General features: G+C 42.2%; 2 protein-coding genes across 13 annotated transcripts in view; one reads left to right on the top strand and one right to left on the bottom strand.

The window, feature by feature from the left end:
• Positions 1-19,390, bottom strand: KLHL28 (kelch like family member 28). 5 transcript variants are annotated; one of them, XM_005303423.5, is made up of 6 exons: positions 18,994-19,390; positions 15,246-15,351; positions 12,506-13,404; positions 8,245-8,688; positions 4,780-4,988; positions 1-4,062 (listed from the first exon to the last, which is right to left on the bottom strand). In XM_005303423.5, exons 2-6 carry the CDS (start codon positions 15,285-15,287, stop codon positions 3,899-3,901), a joined length of 1,758 nt encoding a protein of 585 aa, XP_005303480.2. In that variant the 5' UTR covers positions 15,288-15,351; positions 18,994-19,390; the 3' UTR covers positions 1-3,898. The 5 variants fall into 5 exon arrangements, with proteins under 5 accessions (XP_005303480.2, XP_065450113.1, XP_023964000.2 ...); XM_065594041.1 differs by lacking the exon at positions 18,994-19,390 and adding an exon at positions 18,814-18,909; XM_024108232.3 differs by lacking the exon at positions 18,994-19,390 and adding an exon at positions 18,522-18,647.
• TOGARAM1 (TOG array regulator of axonemal microtubules 1) overlaps positions 19,361-26,883 on the top strand; it is a 68,063-nt gene continuing 60,540 nt past the window's right edge. For 3 of the 8 annotated variants that reach the window (XR_010600844.1, XR_010600845.1, XR_010600843.1), the window contains exon 1: positions 19,391-21,280. Coding sequence is in view for 4 of the 8 variants with exons in the window: in XM_008171636.3 (XP_008169858.3) it covers positions 19,523-21,280 (1,758 nt within the window). In the remaining 4 variants the exon portion in view is untranslated. Of the gene's footprint in view, positions 21,281-26,883 lie in introns of all 8 variants that reach the window. The other 5 variants (XM_065594035.1, XM_065594037.1, XM_065594036.1 and 2 more) reach the window with 3 other exon arrangements.

The raw sequence follows: 26,883 nt of genomic DNA, 5'->3' as shown, positions 1-26,883 counted from the left end.
TCCTTTTTCCCCCAGATTTATTTAGTAAACATTTCACATTAAATGAAATACTGTTACAACAAATTGTTACAGAGCATTATCACAATAGCAAACAAACACTATTAAGAACAAGAATGCAAGTTATTCAGCAGTTTTTTCTTGAACTCAAATGCCACTTATGTAAACAATAATGAAAACAAAATCCTGCTGCTAAAAAAGGTGTACACATAAAAACACTGTACATACACAGAATTACATTTCTCATCTGAAACTCACAACCAAATCACTCCTCACAAGTCGGAGTACAATACAGTACTCTCTCTACAATGATTCTAAATCCTGCTAAAAGTTAAAATTCTCCTTGGGTTTAAAGTACAGCACAGGACATAAGGCAAAATATAGGAATTATCATCCAGTTCTTTGAGTTTTAATTAAACATCAGGAATTTAAGGCAAACTTGGAAATTTTTGCATTGTTTCATATAAATGAACGAGGACTTACAGATGACAAATTCACAAAAGCAACACTTAACTACCTCCAATAAAACAGTGAGCTATTTGGGACATCAGAGATGTATACTGGAGACATTTGTCTTCTCAGAGATTCAAACAGGATATTCCAAAATCAAAGCATTTCTAATAGCAATGACTGTCAGGAAACTTGCATATGGCATTTTATTAAGTTTCTTCTAAATATCTGAGTGAAAATCCAATGACTTATGCACATACAAACTCACACCTATTTTAAAGTGCTTTTAAAAAAATAATTTTGAGTGATTAAGAAATAGAACTGGATGATAATTTAAAGTTGTATGACATCTTATTTGAAGGTCTTAGCTTTCAGATTGCATGAAAGTTGGTACAGGCTGTAATAGGTTTATTTATTTTAAATGCTAAACTGATTGCTGTGTCAGATCTCCCTAAAATGGAGCACTTCGGTGAAAGAGCACAAGCAGCGCCCAAAACAGAAAATGAATATGCCATATTTATTAGTTTACATCTCTAAACTTGATAGATGTACAGCATATGTGAGTATTCTGCATCTTACATTGATTCACTACTATCAAAATCCAATCTAAACAGATCTGTATCTAGAAACAGCAGGATTTTTCATTAACTATTACTTCTTCCATTCTTAACATCAAACCTGCATACTGAAATGTTGCTTAGGTTAGTACTTTAAATTTAGCAATAGGCTGCATTAACTGCAGTGTCATGTAAAGTGGTAAGTCTATTTCACATAAATTAATTTCACTATAGCCTAAATAAAGGGAATAATGTACACTGCTCTTGTAAAATGCTTTGAGATCTTTAAATGAAAGGTGCTAGCTAAATATTGACGAACCATCACCATACCTGTCAGGTATGCACTGTTCTCTTTTTATTGATGCCAGACCACTTATGTCTGTATCTTGTGCCACTTTCCACACATGAACTTTGTTTACTAGTGATTCAACTGAGACGTAAGTCTGTATTTTAAAAACCTGCATTCATGGAGTACTCTTGTAATTAATCAAACTCCTAAAAAAGTTCAGTACATACTGAATTATACAAAAAACTTGTAGCCACTTCAAGGCATAAACTCAATTAAACACTGGGTTCTTGAGCATTTTTATCTCCTTGTTTAGATGTGGGATAAGATGCTCCTTAATTCACAAAAATCAATGGTATCGCTATGAAATTGTAACTGGAAAGCAAAACAGCATATGTAAACATTCAGCTTGAGTATTTACTCCAACAAAATGAAAAGGCAGCCTAGACAGCAGACTAACATGATTTTGGTTGTGTCCTGTTCCTAAAACTGCTTTTCTCCGCACAAACACTCCATGTACAATAGAGCTATCTGTCTTCTATCAACAGATCAACTGGAATCATTCAATTATGCTATTATTGCTATGTAACTAGAATAAGCAATAGGTCATTCAAATAAGCAGCATATAAAATGCTAAATTTGTCCATTGTATTTGCTTACAAATCCTGCTGAATTCTACCAAGTTAGTAAAGTATGAAGAATATTTGCAGGATTTCATAATTCGTGCAAACATTGGTAAAACATGATTTTTTTATGGTTAAAAAGACAGTTCTCTCATTGTTTAAATCTGAATGTTAGCTTATGGAAGAACAAGGAAAACTGCAGTTTGCCTGGTTGCAATTAGTTTGACAGAAACTCAGAATAAATTAAGTACATCCAGGACACCTTATTTTATGTTCTTATAAATGGCTTTTTAAACAACTTTGTCTAACATTATTGCACTTTCAAGAATAATAGTATGTGGATTTTAAGAGTGAGGGGAAACATACATTGGATTATGATGTTAAAATCTGGACGGGGGGGTGGGAATAATCCCAGAAGCAGAAAAATGTACTAAGTACCAGAATTGCAAGCATAAGTACAAATATTAGAACAGAATGCAAGATAAACGTGATTCTTTGCTTAACACAGAAAGAAACATTTAGTAAAACATACTCTAGTAACCTAAATTAATATTTATTCAGTTATTTATTTTAAATAAATGGTCATCACATAACCTCAATGTTTTATTCATCCACCCAAAGCTTAACTAAATTTAGGGCCATCACTGAAGTACCAGAAGAACCAACCTTCAGGATTTAGCCTTTACAAAGGATACGTGCATAGTATAAATAACCATGCCCAGTGCTTTTTATTCAATGTGATATTTTTTAAAGGCAAAACTTGTCTAAAGAGGCCGAGATGCATTCTTCATCCAGTCCAAAGTTAGAAACTTTGTGAAAACAGAAATATTGAACTAGATCAATTGAAAAAATTTAGAGTATGTTGTGTTATTACTGACATTTTTTATAGGCACAAATTAATCAAGCAGATAGAAACAAATACACTAGAGAACAATCAAAACAAATCATGCTTTATACATACTGCACTAGATTGGTAACAGCCTTGTGGTAAATCCTACATTTAGCACCATTTTGATACCTGAACACTCTGTAAAAGCAATCACACATTCTTAAAAAAATAAAAGTTACAAGGAAATATGAACACAAGTCTGCTAGGACCAAGGATGGGATGGACACCTCTTTCTAAATATTTACACCTACACTGTGAACTCTGCTGTGCTACTTAAGAAAACCAAGACATTGTTGATGAATTAATCATTTAAAAATTTCTTTGTATTATGATTACAAGCACACTGCAGACCAGGTAAGTAATTTCATCTAGCATTAGTCCGTCCACAACAAAAATATAGGGGAAGGTTAAAACGAGTCAGTTGATTGCAATTTGTTTTAATAGGTTCAAAAATATAATAAAAGGCATTAAACTTACCTTGCAAATGTATTAATTTAGTCACCCATGATAATATCCCCAGCCCAAAACACATTAAGCAGGTAACAAAGGAGAGAGTGTACAGGCAACATACTATGGCATTTATTATTTACAAACCTTGAGATTCAGAAACAAGGCAGCCCTTTAGTTACTATTCATAAAAAAGATTGTGAAGCACTGGCATTTTCTCAATATGAAGACACAGCCAGACAACTATTAACAAACAGTCCAGTCATACAACATACTCAAGTATCTCTCATCCCTAGCACAGTAAACTGCATGTGTCATAGTAGGAAGAGGTAAAAGTTCTAAAAAGTGAAAGGATACACTAGGTTTTCTAATCCTATCCCAGGTATCCTAATGTTAAGATAACCATTTCATGCCAGTAACAGGATGCAGTCCATACCCCAGATTGGCAACAAGTTTCCATTTGTTTTGTTTAATTAACAATAACCAAAGCCAATTTTTTTTTGGGGGGGGGGGGAATCCAACTCTGTCAATCAAATATTCACCCCACTCCAACTCCAGAAAATGCAGCTTATGGTCTCCATGAATTGGGCATCTTTTCAAGCAGAAAAAGTTCCATCTTCACATTAGGTCCATGAGTTCACACTGTTCATCAAAGTGCAGTCAAACCAAAATTGCATCGACAGTACATCATACCAGCAGAGTCCAGCCATGTATCTGAGATAGGGTCATATTTCTGTACGGTGTTCAGATAGGATGATCCTGAGTGACCTCCGACTACATAAAGGTAGTTATCAATTACAGCTGCACCAACTCCTATTAAAGGGGAAAAGATGCAAAATTCATTAATTTCTGCTAAATTATATTTTTATTTTTAACCATCTAAAATGGTGTTTTTAAAAAAGGCTGCATGTAGGTGAAAAATCTGTGCCCCTTCAGATCCGTGTCTCCTTTCCTGAATCACCCTGCACCCTCCCTCAACAAAACACTGACCTCCTTTTCCCAGTCAGAACGGGAGGAAGGGATATGCACTACTGAAACGCCTGTCCACAACCAGCTATTTAGGGTAGTTCTACTCCCATTTTTACCCTCGTTCATAAAGATATTAAAAAATGACATTTTCTACCTATCAGTATTAGTTATTGTTTTTATAATTCTTGGTCAAGATTCTGCCATCCTTTGTTTGAAATGTATTTGAGTCCCCAGATAGTCCCCACTGACTTCAAATGGTCTACTTCTGAATAAGATACTTCTCAATGTGAGCAAAGGTAGTAGAATTGGGCCTTTTATAATAATTAGATTAGGAAAATAAATGCTCTTGTAATGTATTCACACAAAACAAAGATAAATCCAATATTTAGTCATACTTTCACATGACATTACATTGTTTCAGTGATCTTTAATCTACTCAGGGAAAAGACACAACAGTCTGAAGGCCAAGTCCTGTATCCTTCTATCAAGTCAACTGGCAATTTTGTCTCTAAGGACACCAGGAAAACCTCTTGACATTCTCAGCATTTTACACATTCCTACCTGTTCTGGGTTCCTTCATAGGTCTACACACCGTCCACTGATTTTGATGTGGGTCATATCTCTCAATGCTTGACAAGTGAGACACCCCATTGTGTCCGCCCACTACAAAAATGAAGCCCAGCATGACAGCAACACCAAAGTTTATCCTTTTGTCTGCCATTGAAGCTACTGTCTCCCATGAGTCTTTACTTGGATCATAACGTTCCATGCTGCAGATACAAATAAACAACTTGTAAGGCTTGGGTTTAATCACATTTGTTTGCACTGAGTTTTATACCACAAGAGACTTATCTGCATTCATCAGGGATTCTTAGCTTGCTTCTGTCTACTAAAAAGTTTGCTCCATTATGTAAGGCAACGAGAAAAAATGTTTAGGGTAATGGAAAAATTCTGCAGTCTAACTTCTTTTCACCAAGGCTGGCACAAAGAAGCTCTGAAGCCAACATACTCAACAACAGAAGGATCAGCCCCTCTTAGGATCCTTGAGCAACGTAGAATTGGCATAACTGAAGATTCAGCCCACAATATTGCCAAAAACAGTTTAAAAATATCCCCTCATAGCCAAACAATATAGTTCTGCCTGTACTCTGAGGTTATCAGATTATAGTCATAACCACAGAATACATTTTGACATGAAACAAGACAGAGTGCGGGGCTGAGGGTTCTTGTGAAGGACAAGTGCCACTATAATTCAAGTAACAACCACCAATAACAGGTAATCTGAACATTTCACAACTCTGCAATGGAATTTAACCAAGAAGTCTTTCAGGCTCAAGATTTTCCCATCTTGCCCCAACACCAACTGAGACTGGATGGGAGTGAGGATGGAAATGGGAAAGGAGTATTCGTCAAGAATGGCAACACCCCAGTCACTGAACAGTAATGAAGGATGGGACATATCCTCACTTCAGGGTAAATTTGAAAGTAACATGCAGCCCCACAAAACATACCTCTCCAGCACTGGAGCTGTAGAGAAGACAGAGTGGTTACTACAGACACAGGAATGTAGCCATCCCTTACCAGATGTACAGTGCCCATGACATGTGGGGGGGAAGGGGGGGGGGAGAGAGAGGAACAGGGAACCAGAAGTAGCAATGCACAGAAGGCAAGGAGCTTATTTAAACATCGGCCGGCTTATTCTATCGCCCAGGGCTTGTATGAGCCTGCTGACCATGTCATAAACAGGGTCCATAAATTGGGAAAACAAAGCCACTCAATAAAAAGGGAACTTTAAAAAAGGGAATCTAGAAATACCGGTCACAATTTCAGTAACTCCATAACTGTGAGTGATACTGGCAATTCCTTTGTGACAAAGGAAGAGCTGTTCAAGCTACGAATGCATGAGAAGAGTAAGATTATCATAACCGTTTAATGTTGAGGTCTGTTTTTAGTGTTTTTTTCCTTAAAATTTACATTGGTTTAATACTTAAATAAGTATACTTCACATTAGTCCAGCGATGAATGTAATAGTCCACCCCCTCCGGCAACGTTTAACAGAACTCACCTCTAAGAGACCTATGCAGTCTCATTCGTTCATCAACTGAACAGCACCTCCTTTGTCACAAACTAGGGGTCTGATCCTTTTGCCATTTAATTCAGTGCCAAGAACTTCAACAGCAGCAGAACCAAATGCCAGGTCAGCAATGTCCAACTAGTCTATTTATATATATTACATTCAATAATTTTAAAGATTGGTAGTTCGCAAATGGCCAGATTCTCCATCCTTTCGCTGATTATCCTGCTGTTTTAAGTGAGTCTTCTTTTGCCAGCTTGCCTTTTGAAGAGAGACGCCTAGCTGTTCTGCTACCATTGTTAATGAGGGAAAGTTTGTGTAAGCTGCATCCTATGGCCCTAATCCTGCAGCCAGATCATAGATTTCACAAAATTTAAGACCAAAAGGGACCATTAGATCCGAGTCTTGACCTTCTACATAACACAAACCATTAAATTTCACCCAGACACCCCTAAATTGAGCCCAATGGTGTTAGTCCAAAGGAGATTAAACTGTTGTGTGCCACAGGCAGGGAACAGGGGACAATGAGGTGTCAACAATACAGCAACAATACCGTTGCAATGGCTGGGAACTGATTAGATGCCCAGCAGCAGGTGATCCCTGCTCCATGCTGTCGAGGAAGGTAAAAACCCCCAAGGTCCCTGGCAACATAACCTGGGGTAAAATTTATTCCTGATCCCAAATCTGGTGATCAGTTAGACCCTGAGCATCTGAGTAAGAAAAAGGCATCTAGAAAAGATTTTGTATCACATTAGAGCACTGATCCACCAAATCTGCTGTCCGGCCTCCAACTGACCAATCTGATACTTCAGAGGAAGGCAAAACAAACCAACACACATCTGGTCATTGTGCATCAGGAAAAAAAAAATCCTTCCTGACCCTGCAGGTGACTGGCTGAAGCATGAAATTTGATTATAGTTAGCGTGTTAACACTGAGCTACTGGTGTTATGAGCATGGTGAGGGCAATGCAGGCAATCCTGTTCTTGCCATGGCCCGGGAAAAAAGGGAATGTACAGGGGGATTCATGGCCAGAAGGGATCACGGACCAAGATCCATGTGGTGAGAAGCTGGCAACTGAATGGAGCACTGCTGACTTCAATGGAACTCCTTATGGGTGTAAGGTTCCACCCATGGCGATCTGAATGCAGGACTAGGGCCTGTGATTGTGTTTGGTTTTGTGCTCATCCCCTTGTACTGGAACTTTATTGTTAAACTAGTCTAAAGCCCCAGTTCAGCAAGATACTTAAGTACGAGTCTAACTTTTAGCTCATGTGCAATCCCACGGAAGTTTCAATTTAATTATGGACTTGAGTACCTTAGTGAACTGGCCTTTTAGAATCTGCTTTTTTCATACTTTGGGTAAATACCTAATGTCTGAAAGATGCACCATGAATAAATATTTGGGAACACCACCATTCTGGAACTTCAGCTGGAAGATGGTCAACGTGTATGTTTTAAGAATTTAAGATTACGGCCAGGAGAATTAGAGAGGACCTGGAATTATATATATGATTGGGATTCCAGGTCCTCTCTAATTCTCCTGGCCGTAATCTTAAATTCTTAAAACATACACGTTGACCATCTTCCAGCTGAAGTTCCAGAATGGTGGTGTTCCCAAATATTTATTCATGGTGCATATATATATATAAAACATTTACATCTTCATATTGTTAGCATCAGAATTTTTAAAGCATTTATATTTTTCTCTTAAGATTTGTATAAAAAAAGAGCTGCGCTCTTAGCTAGAACACTTCAGTTGTACATTGAGAAAAGATTCCCCAAATGAATTCTCATGTTGATGCAGCAGAACAAGAAATAATGAGGTCCACCGTGGATTACCACTGATCTTGCTTAGAAACATTTACAAATGGCTGCTGATCACAAGGTAAATATTATCCCTGGTTTTCCAAGTTCATATTATTTTGATCCTGCAGACCTCAAGAGTACATACCTGTTCATATGGGCAGGACCATAACCACCAATGGCATATATCATTCCATCCAAGACAGCAGCAGCAAAACAACTTCTTGTTTTACTCATTGGGGCCACTGGTTGCCATTCCTTAACCTTTGGAATGTATTTCTCTACTGATTGTAAATAAGATTGCCCATCATAGCCACCTAAGGCATACAGTTCTCCTGCTAGAACCACTACTCCAAGAGTACTTCGGCTCTCATTCATTCTTTCAAGAGATGTCCAGGTATTTGTATCAGGATCCCAGCATTCCACTGAACTTTCATGTTTTCGGTAATTGATGCCTTGACACATGTGGGTTGCAATCCCTCCTACAACATATATTTTCTGGTCCAGGACACATATTCCAAATTCATAGCGGGGAATGCTAAGAGGCGCCAGACCTATCCAGGAGTCTTTCTGGGGAAAATACATCTCAACACTGGAGAGGAAATAGAGAAATTGGATTAGGTGAACAGACTTTACTCTCTGAAGCTTTGCTAAGTCCCACCAAGCAGTACTTATTTGTTAAGACTGAAATGTATGTTCCATACCCATGTACCTTCGGTGGCTTTAATGGGAGTTGGATCAGGCCTCAAGTGATCCAGATCCAAGACTACTGAGTATTTCACACTCACTGATTAACGTGTGTGAGAGAGTTATTCAGTGAGGTAGCTCTTCCTCTATATATACACAAGTAGGAAGAGAAAATTCCCGAAAGTCACCATGAAATATATCATCACTGTATGGTCACCAAGACCAGAAATCTGCTGGCAATTGGTATTAAAGCTGCCATGGGAAATCCAGCTTCAGCAGTCTCTGGGCCAGCTTCAGACCCCAAATGAGACTCCAGTGATCACAGCTGGATTTTTTCCAGACCTTTATTTCTTTCACAGTTACAGAATCCAGCAACCTCAATCTTCACAGAAAGGTTCAAGGCAGAGACTGATAAAAATGAAACAACAAATATTACAGCTCTGCTGTCCTGCAGGAGAAGGCATTCCATGCTGCAGAGTGGTGTGGCCCAATTTCAACTAGCTGTTAGTGGAGTAGATATCTGCATTTGCTCTTCCCCCAGCTACCTTTCAACTTGAATTTATTAGAAAAGTTAAAACAAATAGATAGATAAATAAACAAACAGTTCTTTATGTCCAGATGGATTGTTTAAACTCAAGAACTTCAGTTTAGTCAATTACAGTAGGGGAGAGGAGAAGTTCCCTATTCCACTGCATTTGCTAAAGGCTTGAGAACAGCAGAAAGCAATGGATTTCTGACAAAAATATTGGGAAGGGATAGTCTACAATCAGTACTTCACTGTGGGAATTTGCAGAGGAGTAGCTCCAGAGAGAATATCAGAAAAGTACACTATTTGATTTAATAGAAAGCCACTGAAACTCTCAATTAAAATATCTCCATTCCTTAAATCTGAGGAACTGACAATTTCCCACCCGATTGTCTTCTGTACCAATAGTGGTTTTCAATTATCACTTTGCTTCAGGAAAGCTATGTTTTCAGATCAAATTTGGGAAAGTTAAGAAATTCAGTTGTATCTATAGTAAATCATATGTAGATTTACAGAGATATATACATAGCAACAAAAATAGTTACCTCAAATATTAAAAACTTCAAATGACATGCTAAAATTCTCTTTAAGTCATGTATGTAATTGTATAAGTTTGGTTTCAAGTTATTTAACAGGATACTAACCGAGCCTTTCTACTCTAAGAGATGGTCTGAATTGTGAAAGATATTACAACCCCATCCAGTAACTTTAAGTGCCATTGTATTAAATTTATAAATGGTTTATGTATAATTGCATTCTACTCCATGGGGGAGGGTTACGAAAGCTCATACAGAAAATAAAAACAGTGGGGGGTGATTAAGGCCAGTCACTAAGACTAAACAATTCTAGAGAGGTTTGCATATGCTGGTTGAAGCTGGGTTTTCCAAAAAGACAAGACAAAGAAGGGGCTTTTGGTATAAAAGGATGACCTTAAACTGACACACAGGGCCTTCTCTCTGATCCAGCAAATGGACAGGACCTCCTGACCAAGGGCCCCAATCCTTGAGGAAGGGCTGGAAAGACTTTGACCTACTAGAGATCCCAAAAGACTGATGAGTAATCTCTGGTAAGATTTTAGCATGCATATCAGAATTTTGGTTGTTTTTGTGTTTTCTCTGTAATGCTTTTACCTTAAGAATACACATGTTTTGCCCAAAGCGAGCTGTGCAGTAACTGGCAACGCACTGTTCATAACGCTGAGAGACAAAGCAAAGCACAGGACCAGCCTCTGGGCAGATTGGCTTGCTGGGATATCACAGTGTGGGCAGAGGGCTGTGCAGCCTTAAAACCCCAGTCAGGAATGAGAGTGACATGGGTCTCCACCAAAGACAGGTGACGGTTGGGAGCTGGAAACCGTATGTGGGTATCCTCAAGGGACCATGGAGGGGGAATACAGGTGCAGTTACCAAGAAACCATGACATGAATACTCTATCATACAACAGTATAATAAGGCTTAATGTTTAGTGTTAAAGGTATACTATGAACCACAAAACAAAACATCACATTAGTCTGAAAATGTTATAAGCAACACCCAAGAATACTAGAACCGGAAAACACCCGAAAAGAAGTCACGTTTCTCTCTCTCTCTCTCTTTTTTAAGACAGTTTGCTTTGGGCATCTGACAGAATGCTGAGAGATGTATATCGAATATGACCATTGGGGTCTATTCATAAAGAAGGACCTTGTGCAAGCTCTCAATTACCCTGTTTCTAAAAAGGTGAGAAATTACATTAGTCTCCCTCCTCAGGTAAGGATATGAGCCCTTGCTCCAAAAAAAGGGCTGTGTAGCATACATAATTAACCATTTACAAGTGAGACTAGCACATCTGGCTTCTCCTAGGCCAGGGGTTCGGGACCCCTCAGAGGGTCGCAAGGTTATTACATGGGGGGCCGTGAGCCTCCACCCCAAACCCTGCTTTGCCTCCAGCATTTATAATGCTGTTAAATATATTAAAAAGTGTGTTTAATGTACAAGGGGGGGGTCGCACTCAGAGGCTTGCTGTGTGAAAGCAGTCACCAGTACAAGAGTCTGAGAACCCCTGTCCTGGGCCATAGAGGTGACAGAGGGTGTTGCTATTAGTGCTGCATAATCTCCCCCTCCCTCTTCCAAGCATTCGGTCTCATCCAATTCTAGCGCTGTGCTTTGGAGCATGTTCAGTGCAGACAGAATGTTCTATTGTAACAACATGCGTCTAGTAAGCTATACTGGGTATATGTAAATTACCAGATTCAGAGGCTAACATGGATCCTAAATCTTGTTGGATTTTCATGGGGACAGCAAAAGGCACATTTCTGGCCCCAGGATCACCCCACTGCCAAATTTCAAGTTCTTGTTCCAAACATTTGAGGCACTACAGCTCTTAAATTATCCAACCATTTATCTGAATTTGGCAGACCTAGTCCCCCCCACAGCCCATCTTATTCTTAGAAACAGAACTGTTTTTGCTAATGCACACAAAGTTCGGAAAATTTCAGATTAAATGGTTTTAAGCAATTGAAAACAGAGGATTATAAGAGAAAGTATAAATCAACTTTAACTAAAGGTGTAGCTATACTACTTACAATCAAGGATTCAAAGCACTAAAATGTAACTTACAAAGTTATACCATCTCAAACATCATTTGAAAAATAAGAGGGTTAGTCTCTATTATACATTCTGGTTAAGTACAAGGTCTGTTTTATCCCACCAATAAGGTTTTGTGGGGTGCACATCTATGACACCTAAACTACATTTTTACTATTTGGCAGTCTAGACTGGTGACTGGGGAGAGTAACAAAAATCATATACACAGTAAAAACCTGAAAGGGTACCAAGGCAAAAACGGAGTGAAAATACCTGTACTGTGAACAAATTTCATATTTAAATACATGCAACCCAAACTATCTACTAAGGCTTTGCAATATTTTACATTGTAGAAAAGTTCTCAGCACAAATAAGGAACATATATCAAGGAAGATCATATATAAAAATAAAGAGCATAATATGCTCATCCCTATTCCTCTGATGTTTTTTAAATTTGATTTTTAGTCATTTGGGTGCTCATGAAAGGAGCTGATACACTGACAATGTCAAGACTGAAGCCCTTTAATTACAAATTAAACAGTTACAACCCAAAGACTGTCTCAACCCGGACTTGGAGGGACATGTTAATGTATGGCTTGTTAACACCACTTAGTTTCACCAATACTCCTTACCTTTCCAAACAAGCAAATAATCCAGCTTTTCCTCCTACAGCACAAAGTACTTTAGGAGCACAACGTGGTCGTGTCGTCAACACAGTCTGATGGGAAAGTCTATGTTCAGGCATAAAGTGGTATTTCAGGGCTTCATTCAGTAGATGTTTACAAGTATGGTCATCACGAATAAGATGGTTTGCTTCATACAACCTAGTAAGAAACTTAACACTCAGCAGTGGCAACCGGACACAGTGTAGCAGCTGTGCTAAGTACTTCTGTCGCTCCTGCACATCGTACTTGATCCAAGACTCCAGTGCATAAAAAACTGTCTCTTCTGTGACAACATTCAAACAGTCATTTGAAACAATTTCATCTAATTCAGCATGTGTAAGCTCAAAAAATTCTTCAGTCTGACAAACGTCTTCAAAATTCTGACAAATGTATTTGTTAGCAGCCAAGTAGAGGTCATGGCAGCCATACGTCTCTGCGAAACGAGAAATCCCAATGCAATTGCCAGGATCTAGCTGGCTTTCAAGAAATGTGCAACATTCCTTTAGCACAAGTTTGATCTGAAGAAGATTTGCAGCTGGAAGAAGTGACTCTACGGTGTCCTGCGAGATGAATACAGTCCCTGTGTATGCGTATTCCACTATAGCCTGCAGCGCTGCCTCGTCAATGCACTGGAACTCTACCTCGGAGTTCTCTTTCTCCGAAAGATTTCCAGTGAACATGGCTTTGAAATACGGGCTGATGCTAGCAAGTACCACTTTGTGCGCATGGATCTTGACATCGCCAACTCTAAGGATAATGTCACACAGCTCGTGATGTTGGCGAAGGAGGTTCAAGCCCTGCAAAAGCTGTTCAGAATGTAAGTGGGTTAAGTTGGCAAGCATGTAGGTTGGAGACGACTGGTCCATCTGTGACAAACAAAATTTTAAATATGTTATTCAGCATTTTATTTTAAAGAGTTTCATTATCCATTTTACTTAGGCCTCTTAAATCATTAAACAGACAACATTTAAAAAAAATCAAATTTATTTGTCATCATTCATGCTGTTATTTTAATTTTGCATTATGCTCCAATTGGACAAATAAAACAAATGTTTTGCTTTCTGATTTTCACAAACTAGCAAAGTGCTTTTCTTATGCACATTAATTTAAAGTCAAAGGTATTCTTATTATATTTTTTAAAAAGTCTTTCCTTTACAGAACTTGTATTTTGGGCCTTACCTACCTAATAGTGTGTTTAAACTGGGACTTTGCATCAAATATACCCTCAACACAACCACAGTGGTGGAATAAAAACAATTAAGAGACCATGTTCATTTTGGACAGAGCTTTGAAGTTCATAAACTTATCAAAGTAACATGAGCTGCAGATCACTGCCCTTTTCTGCAGGTTGATGCACAAATGCCCTCGTTTGAAGAAATCTGTCTAACATCCGTTTGAATGCTTCGAAGTCAATGAGCTGTACTGATAATTCTCTTTAGTGAATACAGTGGAACCTCTGAGTTACGAACACCTCGGGAATGGAGGTTGTTCGTAACTCTGAAATGTTCATATATTTGAAGAAAACGTTATGGTTGTTCTTTCAAAAGTTTACAACTGAACACTGACTTAATATAGCTTTGAAACTTTACTATGCAGAAGAAAAATGCTGCTCTCTCTGTATTTTTCAGTAGTTTACGTTTAACACAATACTAAACTGTATTTGCTTTTTTTTTTTGGTCTCTGCTGCTGCCTGATTGTGTACTTCTGGTTCCAAATGAGGTGTGTGGTTGACTGGTCAGTTCATAGCTCTGGTGTCCGTAACTCTGAGGTTCTACAGTATTAAGCAAACCTTGTGAAGAGGAAACAATTACTACACATGTCCTTGGAGGACAGCCGGTGCCATGCACTCTTCAAAATTTAATATTCTGCAAGGAGGTTCAATATCTTCCTCCTCCTTTCACAGGAGCGCTGGGGAGGATTCATTATTTAATATTTAGAAAGTGCTTTGAAAAGTTCTCAAACATTACTAAATTAAATTATTGTAGTTTTAGAAAAGAATGGGAGTGCTCATTTCAGATTCTCTTATTTCAAAATCATTTCTAACAAACAATTATAAGGGGCCATTCTGCCTACAAAACTATTTTTCTTATTGTGACAGACTGACAATATCTTGAACAAACCTTATGGAATTAAGATAAACTTTACTGAATTAAATTAAAACTTACTGAATTAGGGTTAATATCTCTGAGGTACCGTGTATTAAAAATGCAATTGTGTGTTATGGTGGCATTGTACATAACTTCTCTAGAAGGGAGAGGAGCTGCTAATGTACTTCCTGTTATCAACCCCTTGAAGCCACCGCCTTGGAGAGGCTCACATATACTTAGTTCAGATTGGATTCTCCGGGGACCAAAGGCCAAAGAAACGGGTTTTGAATAATTAGCCTAATTTTAAACTGGCTCATGGGCTTTCTTCCTGAACCAACAAATGGATGAGACCCTGGTCTACAAAGGACCTCAATCCTTAGAGTAGTGTTGAAAGGACTGTAACCACAAGAATTTGTAACCACAAGGAATCCCGTTGGGTGGGAGGTTGGACTGCTCTTGCCAGAATCCATCTTAGGGTGATGTCTGGTAAGCTTATTAGCAGGTGTGTAGGTTCTTTTATTGTTTGTAATATGTTTTCTTAGTAGTGCTTTTTGCCTTAAGAATAAAGAAGGCTTGCATAGGAAGTTCTTTGTGGTACTTTATAACTGTAGCAAATATACCTGTGTTAACCGTCTCTGAAGAGGAAGTAAGCAGGTGTCCATCAGCAGCCGGTCTGTGCTGGGGATAACACGGTGTAGGCAGGGAACCGCTCAGCCTGGCAAAACCCTGGTCAGAAGGCAAAGAGAGACATGTTTCCACCCAGAAAGGCAATGGCTGGGGAGCTGGAAGCCTGAGAGTGGGTGCCCAGGTTCAACTATTGAGGGGAAATACGGCTGCAATTGCACTGAACTGTGACACTTATTATTATTCATTAAATAAATAATAAATATAACACCCCTAGCCTCTATCTTGAGTATAATTCTGTTTGTTGTTTGTATAGTTATTGGTTCATAAACCACAGAAGTAACTCTTTTGTTTACTATTTTATTGCAGCCAGAATTATTAAATTTGTGGTTGGGAAAAAGAGTCAGGCTGCTAAAAACTGAGGCAATGGAATTTCCTTCTCAGATAACGATTAGACAGATTCTACCCTTTTAGGCTACATCCAGATGTGCTTTACCAGTACAGGAATACTAGCACAATATACCAGCAAAGTGCTCCTGGTGAGGATGCAACTATACAAGCTTTGTACCAGTATAATAAAGCCATTCCCTACAAATGAAAGAAACTGGTAAAAGTGCACACATCCTGGCACAGTTGCATGCACGCTAAGGGCTTCTGGTTGCACAAGCTACGTCAGTCAGGAATTGCACCTCTTTGCACCCCTGACCAATACAGCTCTATGGGCAGAAATCTGTAGTGCAGACCTGGCACTACACTCTGAAAGCCCACTGAAATTAATGGGTTTTGAGGCAAAATTTGGCCAAATAATTTTAAAGTCTGATTTTGCCATCATTATCCACTTATTCATGCACAGTTGCTCCCAGCATCAGCCACAGGGATTATGCACAGAGGAAAGAACAGACTTCTAAACCTAGATACTGCGCATAAAAAATTATGATAAATCAACTGGAAGGAAACAACATTTTAAATTGTAAACTTTTCAAGCATTCCATTGTGTCTCCGTTGTTATACTACACATTTTCACCTCTTCCTTGTTCATCTTGTTTAAATACAATGGCAGAGACTACAACTGACAGATCCACTCTTGTTCATGACCCAGATGAAATACATATGAACATTGTGCCCATCAGATTTCTGAATTTTAAATAAACCAGCTTTTCATCTGTTAAACTGACTACAACGTTTCATCATTTTGCTTCTTGTCAACTGGTACTAAAATGTAAGGACTTGTGGTCACTGGCAAGTTTCTCTTCACCACTTTTATAACTCCCTGACACCTAATTTGCAAAGCAGAGCATCAGTTAAGTACTAAGTCTGGAGGGAGACAATTATCTGACCATGTTTAAATATAGAACATAGAGTTGCAAGCAAAGAGGTAAAGAATTACAATCAAAGTAAAAACAATTTTGTGTAGGAAAACACACAAGTTTACCCCTTTCCTATTATAATCTTGTATCAGGTTTTTAAGAAAACCCTTCACCACAATTCTCTGAAAACAAGATTGTGACAATTGGTCACTGAATTTGCAGTATTCACAAGCTTAGTGATGCAATCTAGCAGCTAAATCCCCTGCTTTTTTTCTTTTTATTTCCTTTATTTAAGTGTATTTGTTTACAGAGATTATTTTTCTTTGCCTCACTTCCTAATTTTACTCTAGGAGTATGCAGAATCCAACAGACACATGAAACTAACAACATCCTCAAAGACGATTGCTAGAGAACCAGAATCATTAGTGTGATATGGAATAAGTCCCAGATCCTGCAAAAACTTGTACACGTAACTTGGCGTGTGAGCAGTCCCACAGAATTAAATGTGACTACTCACATTTGTGTTTACCACACATAACAAAACCTGTGATCGTCAAATAAACAACAGTGCACAGAATCTGTAGATCTTTACTTTGTTAGCCATGAAGTTAGAACAAGGTACATTCACTAGTCAGAGAAATGTGTCTATTCAAATAACTTGCACTTAGCAAAACGTGGTACTGTTCCTATAAAACATTTAGATGAACTGTTGAGTCCTAGTCCCTTCTAATGACAAAAATTAAAACTGAAGTACAATAAATACCAATAGGATTATTGTTAGGAATGTCATGATTATCTTGGAAAAGTTATATTAAATTTGCTTGACCTATAAATTATCCTCTTTTCACAAACAATATTATGTAATGACTCCCAATTATCTACATGGGATTTTCTTTACATGGGAATAATAGGAAGTAAGGGCTCAAGTGCTTATTCCAGGTCAAGGGAGCTTTGAAATCCCCATTTGTACCATAAAACCCTAGAATCACAGCACATGACCATCTAGGCTTTCTCTTGTCCAGTAGAGGCTTGTTCCCTATGGCACATTCAAGAGCTTCACCAAGTTTAATTTTAAATTTCTCAAGCAACCACAGTGCAGTACATCGTACACACGCACACCTTGTGAGTCAAATTACAATGAAAAAATGCCATCCCCAACATTGTGTAGCATAAAACCTTCTTGTTTGTGCTTCTTAATTTTATTCTAACTCTGATATACACCATAATATAGAAAAGGGAATATGCAACAAATAAACCACCATTTCAGACAGAATTTACAGCTGAAGAAATTAACAGCAAATTGCCTCTTATTTAACTCCCACCAGAGGCACAGCTTTGGAAAATATGCTAGAAGGACACACACGTGGTCTCGGTACCACTACAATACAAGTAATATCTCTATATTGACAATCTCCTCAAACTATTGATTAGTTGAAACCTAACAGGCCTGTTCCATTTCTAGATTCTACCAACAAATCACAGGACACTAAAGACAGAACTACCTTTGTCCCCTCCAGACTGGATTAGGGGACTTCGGGCTATTCTTAAAGACAACTCTGAAGATTCAGTGATAACAGAAGGCCTACCTGCTTGGTGAAGTGGCATGATGTTAGCATAGTGTACTTGTTTTGCCAGCTCTGCATTGCTTCCCCATCTACTTTCAGGTCTAATGCAAAATCCCGGGATTTGGTCTAAAAAGCCTCATTGGCAACGTGGCAATTTCCCAATGGAACATTTTCCCATCAGCACAGTCTGCCAGGTGCCTGGCCCCAGAACTGGGGGTCCCAGCCTGGCAGGCTGCCGGGAGGCTGGGCGAGCCTCGGAAACATTTCAAGAAAGCCAAACGGAAGCACCGTTGTGACTTTTCTAAGGGAAGTTTCGGCATTTCCATTCTGCAGGACATTTCGTTTATTTTGGCATTTTGTTGGGGATCCGGGCTCTACCTGTGGTTGAGCATCTGGCTACCTGGATAGGTTGCCGTCTAGTGTCTTCGGGGGAGCCGAGGCGGGTCTGCAACCCCCAGGACTGGCCCGGGGCGCGCTCGGTGGCGGGTGCCTGCCTGGGACCGCGGCTGGCTCGGGTGACCCGCTGCGGGCGGCGGCGCCAGGCTGAACTCCGGGGGGCGCCCAGCGGCACGGGGCGCTGCCGTTTCCGACGGGCGCTGCACGGTGAAGCTGGGGCGGGCCAGGGGACGGTCACGGCACAGCCTGAAGCCGGGAGGGGGGGGGGGGGGCTCACGCGTGCAGGAGCCACGTACCGGCCCGCAGGGCGAGCTGGGCTGCCGGAGGAGCTCGGGGCCGGCGGGCGGGCGGGGCGGACCGCAGCCCGGCTCAGCCCCCGGCCACCGGGGGGCGCTGTTCGCCGCACACGGGGCTCGGTTGCGGGCGGGGCTCTTCCTCCCCGCCCCGGGGGCCGATCCGCCGCAGGCTCGACTCACCTGAGTCATGAGGGCGGCAGAGGCCGGGACAAGAGCAAAGCCCGCGGCGGCAGCAGTAGGCCCCGTCGCCTCCTGTCAGACACCAACACACAGAGGCCTTGCGTCACTTCCGGGCACCCAAACCCGCGGCTCCGGAGCGTTGCCTTCCCAACGGCCACTTCGGTACAGCCGCCATCTTGTGGGTCACATGACACTACCCCCCCCACACCCCCGGGAGGAAGAGTTACGCCTCACCCTGAAGCGCCCGGAGACTACAAATCCCATAGTGCTCTGCGCTGCCCTTCCCAGCAACACGCGGCGTTGAGACGTAGCTTGGGAAAGTCACGTGACGCCCTCCCCTTGCGGGCGGCCATTTTGAGTCGCGCTCTGGGGAGGAGAAGCAGCATTGGTTCAGTCCACTCCGCCCACTCCCCTTCGGCCGCGCTTGGTTGAGGCCGCGCAGGCGCAGGGCGGCCCCTGGAGACCGCGATGTTTTCCTCTCAGGCCGGTTCCAGCCGCTGCCCGGGGACGCCGCCGCCGCCGCCGCTCCATGGCCGCGGCCCTCGCGCTTCCCCCGCAGGCGGGCAGCATGGAGGCCAGTGAGCGCGGGGCCGGCGGGGACACGCGCGCGCCCAAGGGCCGCGGCTCGTCGGCGGAGCGGGACCGGGAGCAGGAGGCCGCCCTGCTGCAGCAGCTGCTCCGGCGGGGCCCCGAGCCCGGCCCGGCCCTGCCCGCGCTGTCGGGGCCCGGCGGCGAGGAGGGGCCGCTGGCCGAGCTGGTGCGGGGCCTGCGCGGGGAGAGCCCGGCGCTGCGCGGGGAGGCGCTGCGGGACCTGCGCCGCCGCCTCGCCCGCCCGGGGCCCGGCGCCCAGGTGCTGCGGGCGCTGGTGGAGCACGGGCTGGAGGGCGCCGACCCCGCGCTGCGCACCGCCACCGCGCTGCTGCTGCCCGCGCTGCTCGGGCCGCCGCTGCCCCGCGGCCTGGACCTGGGCGACCTCCTCCTCAGCCTGGCCAGGAAGCTGGGCGCGCCGGCCCGGCCCGGGGGCGGCCCGGGGGAGGAGGCGGCCGCCGCCTTCAGCAGCCTCCGGCAGCTGGGCGAGACCCTGGGGCCCGAGCGCTTCCATGGCTACCTGGGCCGCCTGCCCTCCGCCCTGCGCGGCCACTACAATCGCCTGCTGGAGGCCCGGCTCGGCGAGGACCTGTGCGGCGGCGGGGACACCTCGGGGCCCCGGCCCACGGAGCAGGATCCCCTGAGCACCAACCTCAAGTTCGGGCTGATCCCTCAGGAGCTGCACGGCCGCCTGCTGGACCAGGAGGATTACAAGAACCGCACCCAGGCCGTGGAGGAGCTCAAGCAGGTGCTGACAGATGCCTCCCCGGCCTGCCTGGCCTCCACGCCCGCCACCAGCCTGCTGGGGCTCATCAGCTTCCTCTACACCCTTCTGGACGACTCCAATTTCAAGGTGGTGCATGGCGCTTTGGAGGTGCTGCACCTGCTGGCCCTGCGCCTGGGCGAGCGGGTTCAGGCCTACCTGGGACCCTTAGTGTCGGCCGCTGCCAAGGTGCTGGGTGACAACAAGCTGGCCATCCGGCAGGAGTATAATCAGCTCTTCTGGCGCTTGATGAAGGCGGTGGGTCCCCAGCAGGTATTGTGCCTGCTACTGCAGCCAGAGCATCTTCAGCACAAGAACTCCAAGGTCAGGGAAGAGGTGGTGAACATCTGCATTGGGTCCCTGCTCACATACCCTAGTGAGGACTTTGACTTGCCCAAGCTAGCGTTTGGGTTGGCACCAGCCCTGGTGGACAGTAAGCGGCGGGTCCGCCATGCTGCCCTGGAGGCCTTTGCGGTGTTGGCCTCTTCCATGGGCTCAGGCAAAACCAGTCTTCTCTTTAAGGCTGTGGATGCTGTGGAATTGCAGGACAACGGGGATGGAGTGATGCACGCTGTACAGGCCAGGCTGGCCAGGAAAACCTTGCCTAAGCTAACAGACCAGGGGTTTGTGGAGTATGCTGTGCCCATGCCATCCTCTGCCCATGGCAGGGGGGTCCATCTGCCCCATGGAGCAGACACAGATTGGTTGCTGGCAGGCAACAGGACTCAGAGTGCACACAGTTACTGTGGGGATCACACAAGGGATGCTACACAAAACTATGGCTCTCACAGCCCCTATACTGATCAAGGGATATGTCCCAGAAGGGTTTTAAGTGCAGGTAAAGGAAAAAACAAACTGCCTTGGGAAAATGAGCGAGCTGGAGGCACAGGAGGCTGTTCAGGAAACCAGACACCTTTTACAAAGGGCATAGAGCAGGTATGTACACTAATTCACTTAACACTTTTTTTCTAAAGGCCCTTCCATATAAGGATCTCAGAGCTCTTTGTAAACATTTAATGAACAAGGAATACTCGTGGCACCTTAGAGACTAACAAATTTATTTAGGCATAAGCTTTCGTGGTCTAAAATCCACTTCATCGGATGCGTACAGTGGAAAATACAGTAGGAAGTTTATATATGTTTATATACATGTTTATATACAGAAAACATGAAAAAATGGGTGTTGCCATACCAGCTCGAATGAGGCTAATCAATTAAGGTGGACTATTATCAGCCGGAGGAAAAAAAAACTTTTGTAGTGATAATCAGGATGACTCATGTCAAACAGTTGACAAGAAGATGTGAGTAACAGTAGGGGGAAAAATTAGCATGGGGAAATAGTTTTTACTTTGTGTAATGACCCATCCACTCCCAGTCTTTATTCAAGCCTAATTTAATGGTGTCCAGTTTGCAAATTAATTCCAGTTACGCAGTTTCTCGTTGAAGTCTGTTTTTGAACAGACTTCCTTGTGGCTGGACTTAAATGAACGAAGTCCCAAGATCCTTTTGATGTAGGTGATATTGCTTCTGTGTCACAGATAAGGAAGCTGACATGCAGAAGCCAAGTGAGTTGCCAAAGTCAAGTACAGTCCGTGGTAGAGATAGGAATAGTAAAAACCAGATTTCCTGTCATTAAAATCCACTTGTTTTTTTTCCTCAAGAGAAAACTGGTCGGTTTCCTTCTAAGTGCAAAAGCTCTTCACATATAAACTGAAAAGGGAACATGACTGTGATCCTACAGTGCAAAATAAACTACTTCGCTTCTGGTTCTTTATACAGAGCTCTGGGGTGCACTTATATCCAATGCTTTTGTCAGTAGGCTCAACCACAGACTATTTAAATGCATAGGTCATGTCAATAGTTACCTGAGTTGCATCTGACCCTATGAGAGCCTTCATTGAATAGGAAAGGGTTTAGGTCAGGCATAGCTAATACACTCCCGCTAATCCTAGTCTAAATCAGACAAACCCTGAATTTGCACATAACATCCATAAATTAGTGACTTATCCAAGGTCATCTGAAGTCCCCTTTAGTTCTGCACTAAACAGCCTTTCATTCTCATGATTTGTTGGATGTTCATGAAAAGTCTGCCTTTCTGCTAAGACTTCTTAAATTAAACTGGTTGTTTAATTTTAGCATGGATTACTATCTAGAAAGCTAATTCATAATGAATGTTGGTTAGAAAATCAGTCTTACTGAAACAGTTCCCCCCCACTGAATGTTTACCATTTAAAAGTTAATTTTCAGTTATGTAACTATTCTAAACTCCATATTTTGGTCATATGTTTCACTACCTTGAGCTTTCCCCCCTAACTAATTTGCCCCACGTAATGGATATAGAACCACTGAGAAATTGAAAAGGGGGGAGATTCATTCTGCACAAGCACATTCCTTAATCAGTGTGTATATATCTGTGCTAATATCTGAAGTGATGAAACTTTCAGATTGGCAGTCCTGGGCACTGATGTCATATGTTTATCCACAGAACAGATAGTCTAGGTAAGAGTTTTAATGCTGGCCTGCAGAGATCATCTCTGTGGGTTAGAAGAGATTTCAGTCAGTTCTTGTCCTCATTTCTGAGACTAACAATTATATTAATGCTAATTGTGTAGGTAATTGCTAATTGACAGTGTACTAATTGTAAACTGAATCAAGTTGTATACTGTGGTACGCATTAGTGTCACAAATCTTTCACCTTTTTTAAAATTAGGAAACTTTTCATGAATGTAGAACTTCAGAAATTACCTCTTGTTCACTGCTTGAAGAGACAATCCTCTCCATGACATCACAACTAGTTGCTGTGAAATGGTTCCAATTTTTTTAAAGTGAATGTGCTTGCAAAAGTGGACATATCTGATGCCTGTAGATTAGGGGGAGCCCTCAAAGGGGAAATCCACTCTCAAAAACAATGGGCAAAAGTGGTCATATTGATAACAGTTGAGACTAAAGGCTCTATTTAGCCACAGAATTAGTAAAGTATGGCGGGAATGGTGTAAAATTTCCCCACACCACCCCATCAGTGTGCTTGCTTTGACCTGGAGAAACCACCTCAGATGGTATTGAATTGTTCACTACAGTTTCTTATTCTACACAGAACTTGCGCAGGAAATCTTAAATTTTTTAGCACAAACTTTCCTCTTATATTTATCCCACCATTCTTAGGCCTGGTCCACACTAACCCCCCAATTCGAACTAAGGTACGCAAATTCAGCTACGTTAATAACATAGCTGAATTCGAAGTACCTTAGTTCGAACTTACCGCGGGTCCAGACGCGGCAGGCAGGCTCCCCCGTCGATGCCGTGTACTCCTCTCGCCAAGCTGGAGTACCGGCGTCGACAACGAGCACTTCCGGGATCGATTTATCGCGTCTAGACAAGACGCAATAAATCGATCCCAGAAGATCGATTGCTTACTGCCGGACCCAGAGGTAAGTGTAGACCTACCCTTCGTAATGTCATCTTGTACCATGCTAAATGCACTGTTTTCCTCTTGGTGTTGGCACACCTAAAATATCTGTAGACTGGAACTTGAAAAAGTGTGTGGCAGATGAGGAACCTACAGCTGCACCAACAATTTCTTCAAAACATAAAATTGTATTTAAAATGCAAGGGGCTGGATTGACAAAGGGGTTTAGGCTCAGTGTTGCAGTGCCTAATTTTAGGCACCCTTCTGCCAATGGACTCCTCGGTCCTGAGTTAGCTGCCCACCTTCTCTGTATAATGCATGGCGTGGGTTAGGTGCCTAAGAATGGGATCAACAAAAGCAGCAAGCTGAGCAGGCACTGAGCTGTCTCAAGTAGCTAATAGGAAATACCTGGGTGAGATGTGGCCTAAGCTTGGTCTCTGAAAGGGACTTGTGGGGCCTACCTCCATCTGGGATTCGCATCTCCTGGAGTTATGTGCCTAAAACCTTTCTTGCTAGGGAGGAAAAAAAAGACAGAGGTGGTGCCTCCTTCTTCCCATTAGCACAATGGTTAGAGCATTCACCCAAGATGTGGGAGACTCAGATTCAAATTCCCTCACCCCCTGTTTGATGTGGACAGGGATTTGAACCTGCATCTTTGGACAGTGTCCTAACCACTAGCCTATGGATAGCCTTGGAAGGATTAGATTTTTACTGTTTGTTGTAAATGTCAATTTCACTGTACACCCACAAACTCATTAAAAATATTTCTATCAGTAATAACTGAAGCTTACAGATAGGCAAAATTAGAAAAATGCTGTGAGAGAACTTTAGTTTGATTTAATTATATTTACTCTGTATATTTGGACCTGTGATGTTGACCGTTTGTTTTAATGGTTATAAAGCTGTAACTTTTTTAATCTCAATGTCTGCTGTCATTAAATAATTGTCTGACCCTTATAATTTCCCACAACAGTGAAAATGTAAATTGATAAACATGAAAAATGCTTAAGCCCCATGATTTTGCCCAATTGAAAATTTCAATGATACAAATAGAAAATATAAATAAATATCAATATTCGTTGAAATTATTAAAAAAAAAAAAATTCTGCCAAGCCTACCTATGGAATATTCTGATGTGGGGAGGTCTGTCTCTCCTGCTGGAGCCATTTCACTTTGTATATATGTTCACTGGTCCAGAGATAGAGTGAAGCTGACTCAGTCGCTAGCTGAGTGGTCAGGACCCTCACCTGGCCTGTGGGAGATCCACCTTCATTTCTCTGTTCCAATGAATATTTACGTGAAGTGAATGGCTTCAACAGGAGAGATTGAAGGACCCACCCCAGCATATCTCATAGCCCGGTTGTTAGTGCACTCTCCAGACAGGTGGGTTCACATCCCTGCTCCAAGATGGGCAAAGGGGGTATTTGAATTCAGGGCTTCTGTATCCTGGATGAGTGCTCTCAATGCTGGGCTAAAGGTTATAAGGGGGACACCTTTTCCTCATCCTCCAGTGCTGTTACTTTGTTTAGGTTTAGGGCCTGATCTGTAAGGTAATTTCTGAGAACACCTTCTGCATTGGGCCCTGTAGGTGAAATAGGCAGGAGAATGCCTAGTTGGAGGATCCTGTTGGGGCTTAGGCGTGAGCGAGGCACGTGGGCATCAGGACTGAGGTGGCTTTGCGCATGGCCAGAGGCAGATTTTGAGATGACTAAAGTAAACATCAACAAAGAGTCCTGTGGCACCATATAGACTAACACATGTATTGGAGCATAAGCTTTTGTGGATGAATACCCACTTCGTCGGACGCATCTGACGAAGTGGGTATTCACCCACAAAAGCTTATGCTCCAATACATGTTAGTTTTTACTGTGCCACAGGACTCTTTGTCTGGATCTGTAAAAAGCAACAAACATGGCTACCTCTCTGATAAAGGAAACATGGGTGCCTGGGGACTTCAGGCATCTACCGGGGCTAGGTGGCAGTTGAGTGGGAGTTTTGAGGATCTGAATATTGGACTTAGTTGCTAAGTGGCAGTTGGAGCTAGATCCATGGTGTGATTTAGGCACCCAAGTTTCTAGCCTTTGGGTTGCAAAATCATCATTCTGAACATGATATAGACCAATGTAATATCTCTTTCACGAGCTTGCTGACAGCTCCATTACTTTTGCTGCTCAAGGCTTTGCCGAGGCGCCATTCAGTGAAACTAAAAAGACTCTACTTGCTTTCACTACTGCTGTTCAGAATTCAGTGGTTAGTATGATAGGATTATCTTCCAGAGTGAAGATGCAGTCTGTAGGACTGTATCTGAACTAGATTTTTAAAAAAAGGAACGGTCTGCATCTCCTAAACCTTTCCCAGAGACACTCAGTCCCCTCTGGAAATGTTTTCTTTTCCTGTCTTTCCCCTCCACATGACTTAGAACTGTCTAGCTCATGTCCATTTTATAGTCTGTCTATTCTTATGTTTTAGTTGTCTCTAAGGCAGAGTGATGACTTTGAGGTGTTTGAATTTGAAGATTTTGTCAGTCACACTCTGCCTCTGGTAATCCTATGTGCCCCTTGTCCACTCTTACTTGAAGGGTGGCTGAAGAACCAGAAAATTCCTCAACCATGACTCACTTTACATTAAAATGTAACTCTTCCCCACCTAACATTATACCCATACACTGCTAAGTACTTGCCAGAATAAGTGTCAGCATCCAAATTCTGGTGATTCTGAAGAGTCCATTTCTGACCTAAATACACGTAATCACAACATGCCAGCCAGATCTGCTTCATTTAGCCACGTTCTGAGTGAAGTGCTGGGTACAGTTCAACCACTAGTATAGAATGTGTGAAATTGTTATCCACACAAATTACAGAAACTGCTAGAGCATGATGTCTTAAGTGTGTCTTGTAATGGTTTTGAAAAGGGTTTGGCTCAGTCTACACTAAAAGGCAAACCATTTCCAACACCAGTTGAAAGGGTTAAGGGGAGCATGTTGATATTTGTGAGATTTTGGAATTGTTCTCTGCGGAAAGTGCCCATCATTAAACTCTCACATCTCTACTAAGTACTGTATTAAACGGTTAACCAATAAGCTTGATGCTTATTGGTTTCTGTTAACGGTTAAACTCCACCCTTTGTGACCGGG

The sequence above is a fragment of the Chrysemys picta genome, chromosome 4, assembly GCF_011386835.1.
Source record: "Chrysemys picta bellii isolate R12L10 chromosome 4, ASM1138683v2, whole genome shotgun sequence".
In the NCBI taxonomy this organism is placed as follows: Eukaryota; Metazoa; Chordata; order Testudines; family Emydidae; genus Chrysemys; species Chrysemys picta.
Note: the sequence above shows the minus strand (reverse complement) of the source record. Positions and strands in the feature narration are given on the sequence as shown.

Coding starts and splice junctions, on each gene's coding strand:
- KLHL28 (XM_005303423.5), bottom strand. CDS start 15,287: ATGGACACCTGCTTACTTCCTCTTCAGAGACGGTTAACACAG. Junction 8,689..12,505: donor TTATTTGCTTGTTTGGAAAG/GTAAGGAGTATT, acceptor TTTCCTCTCCAG/TGTTGAGATGTATTTTCCCC. Junction 4,063..4,779: donor TATGAAGGAACCCAGAACAG/GTAGGAATGTGT, acceptor CCCCTTTAATAG/GAGTTGGTGCAGCTGTAATT.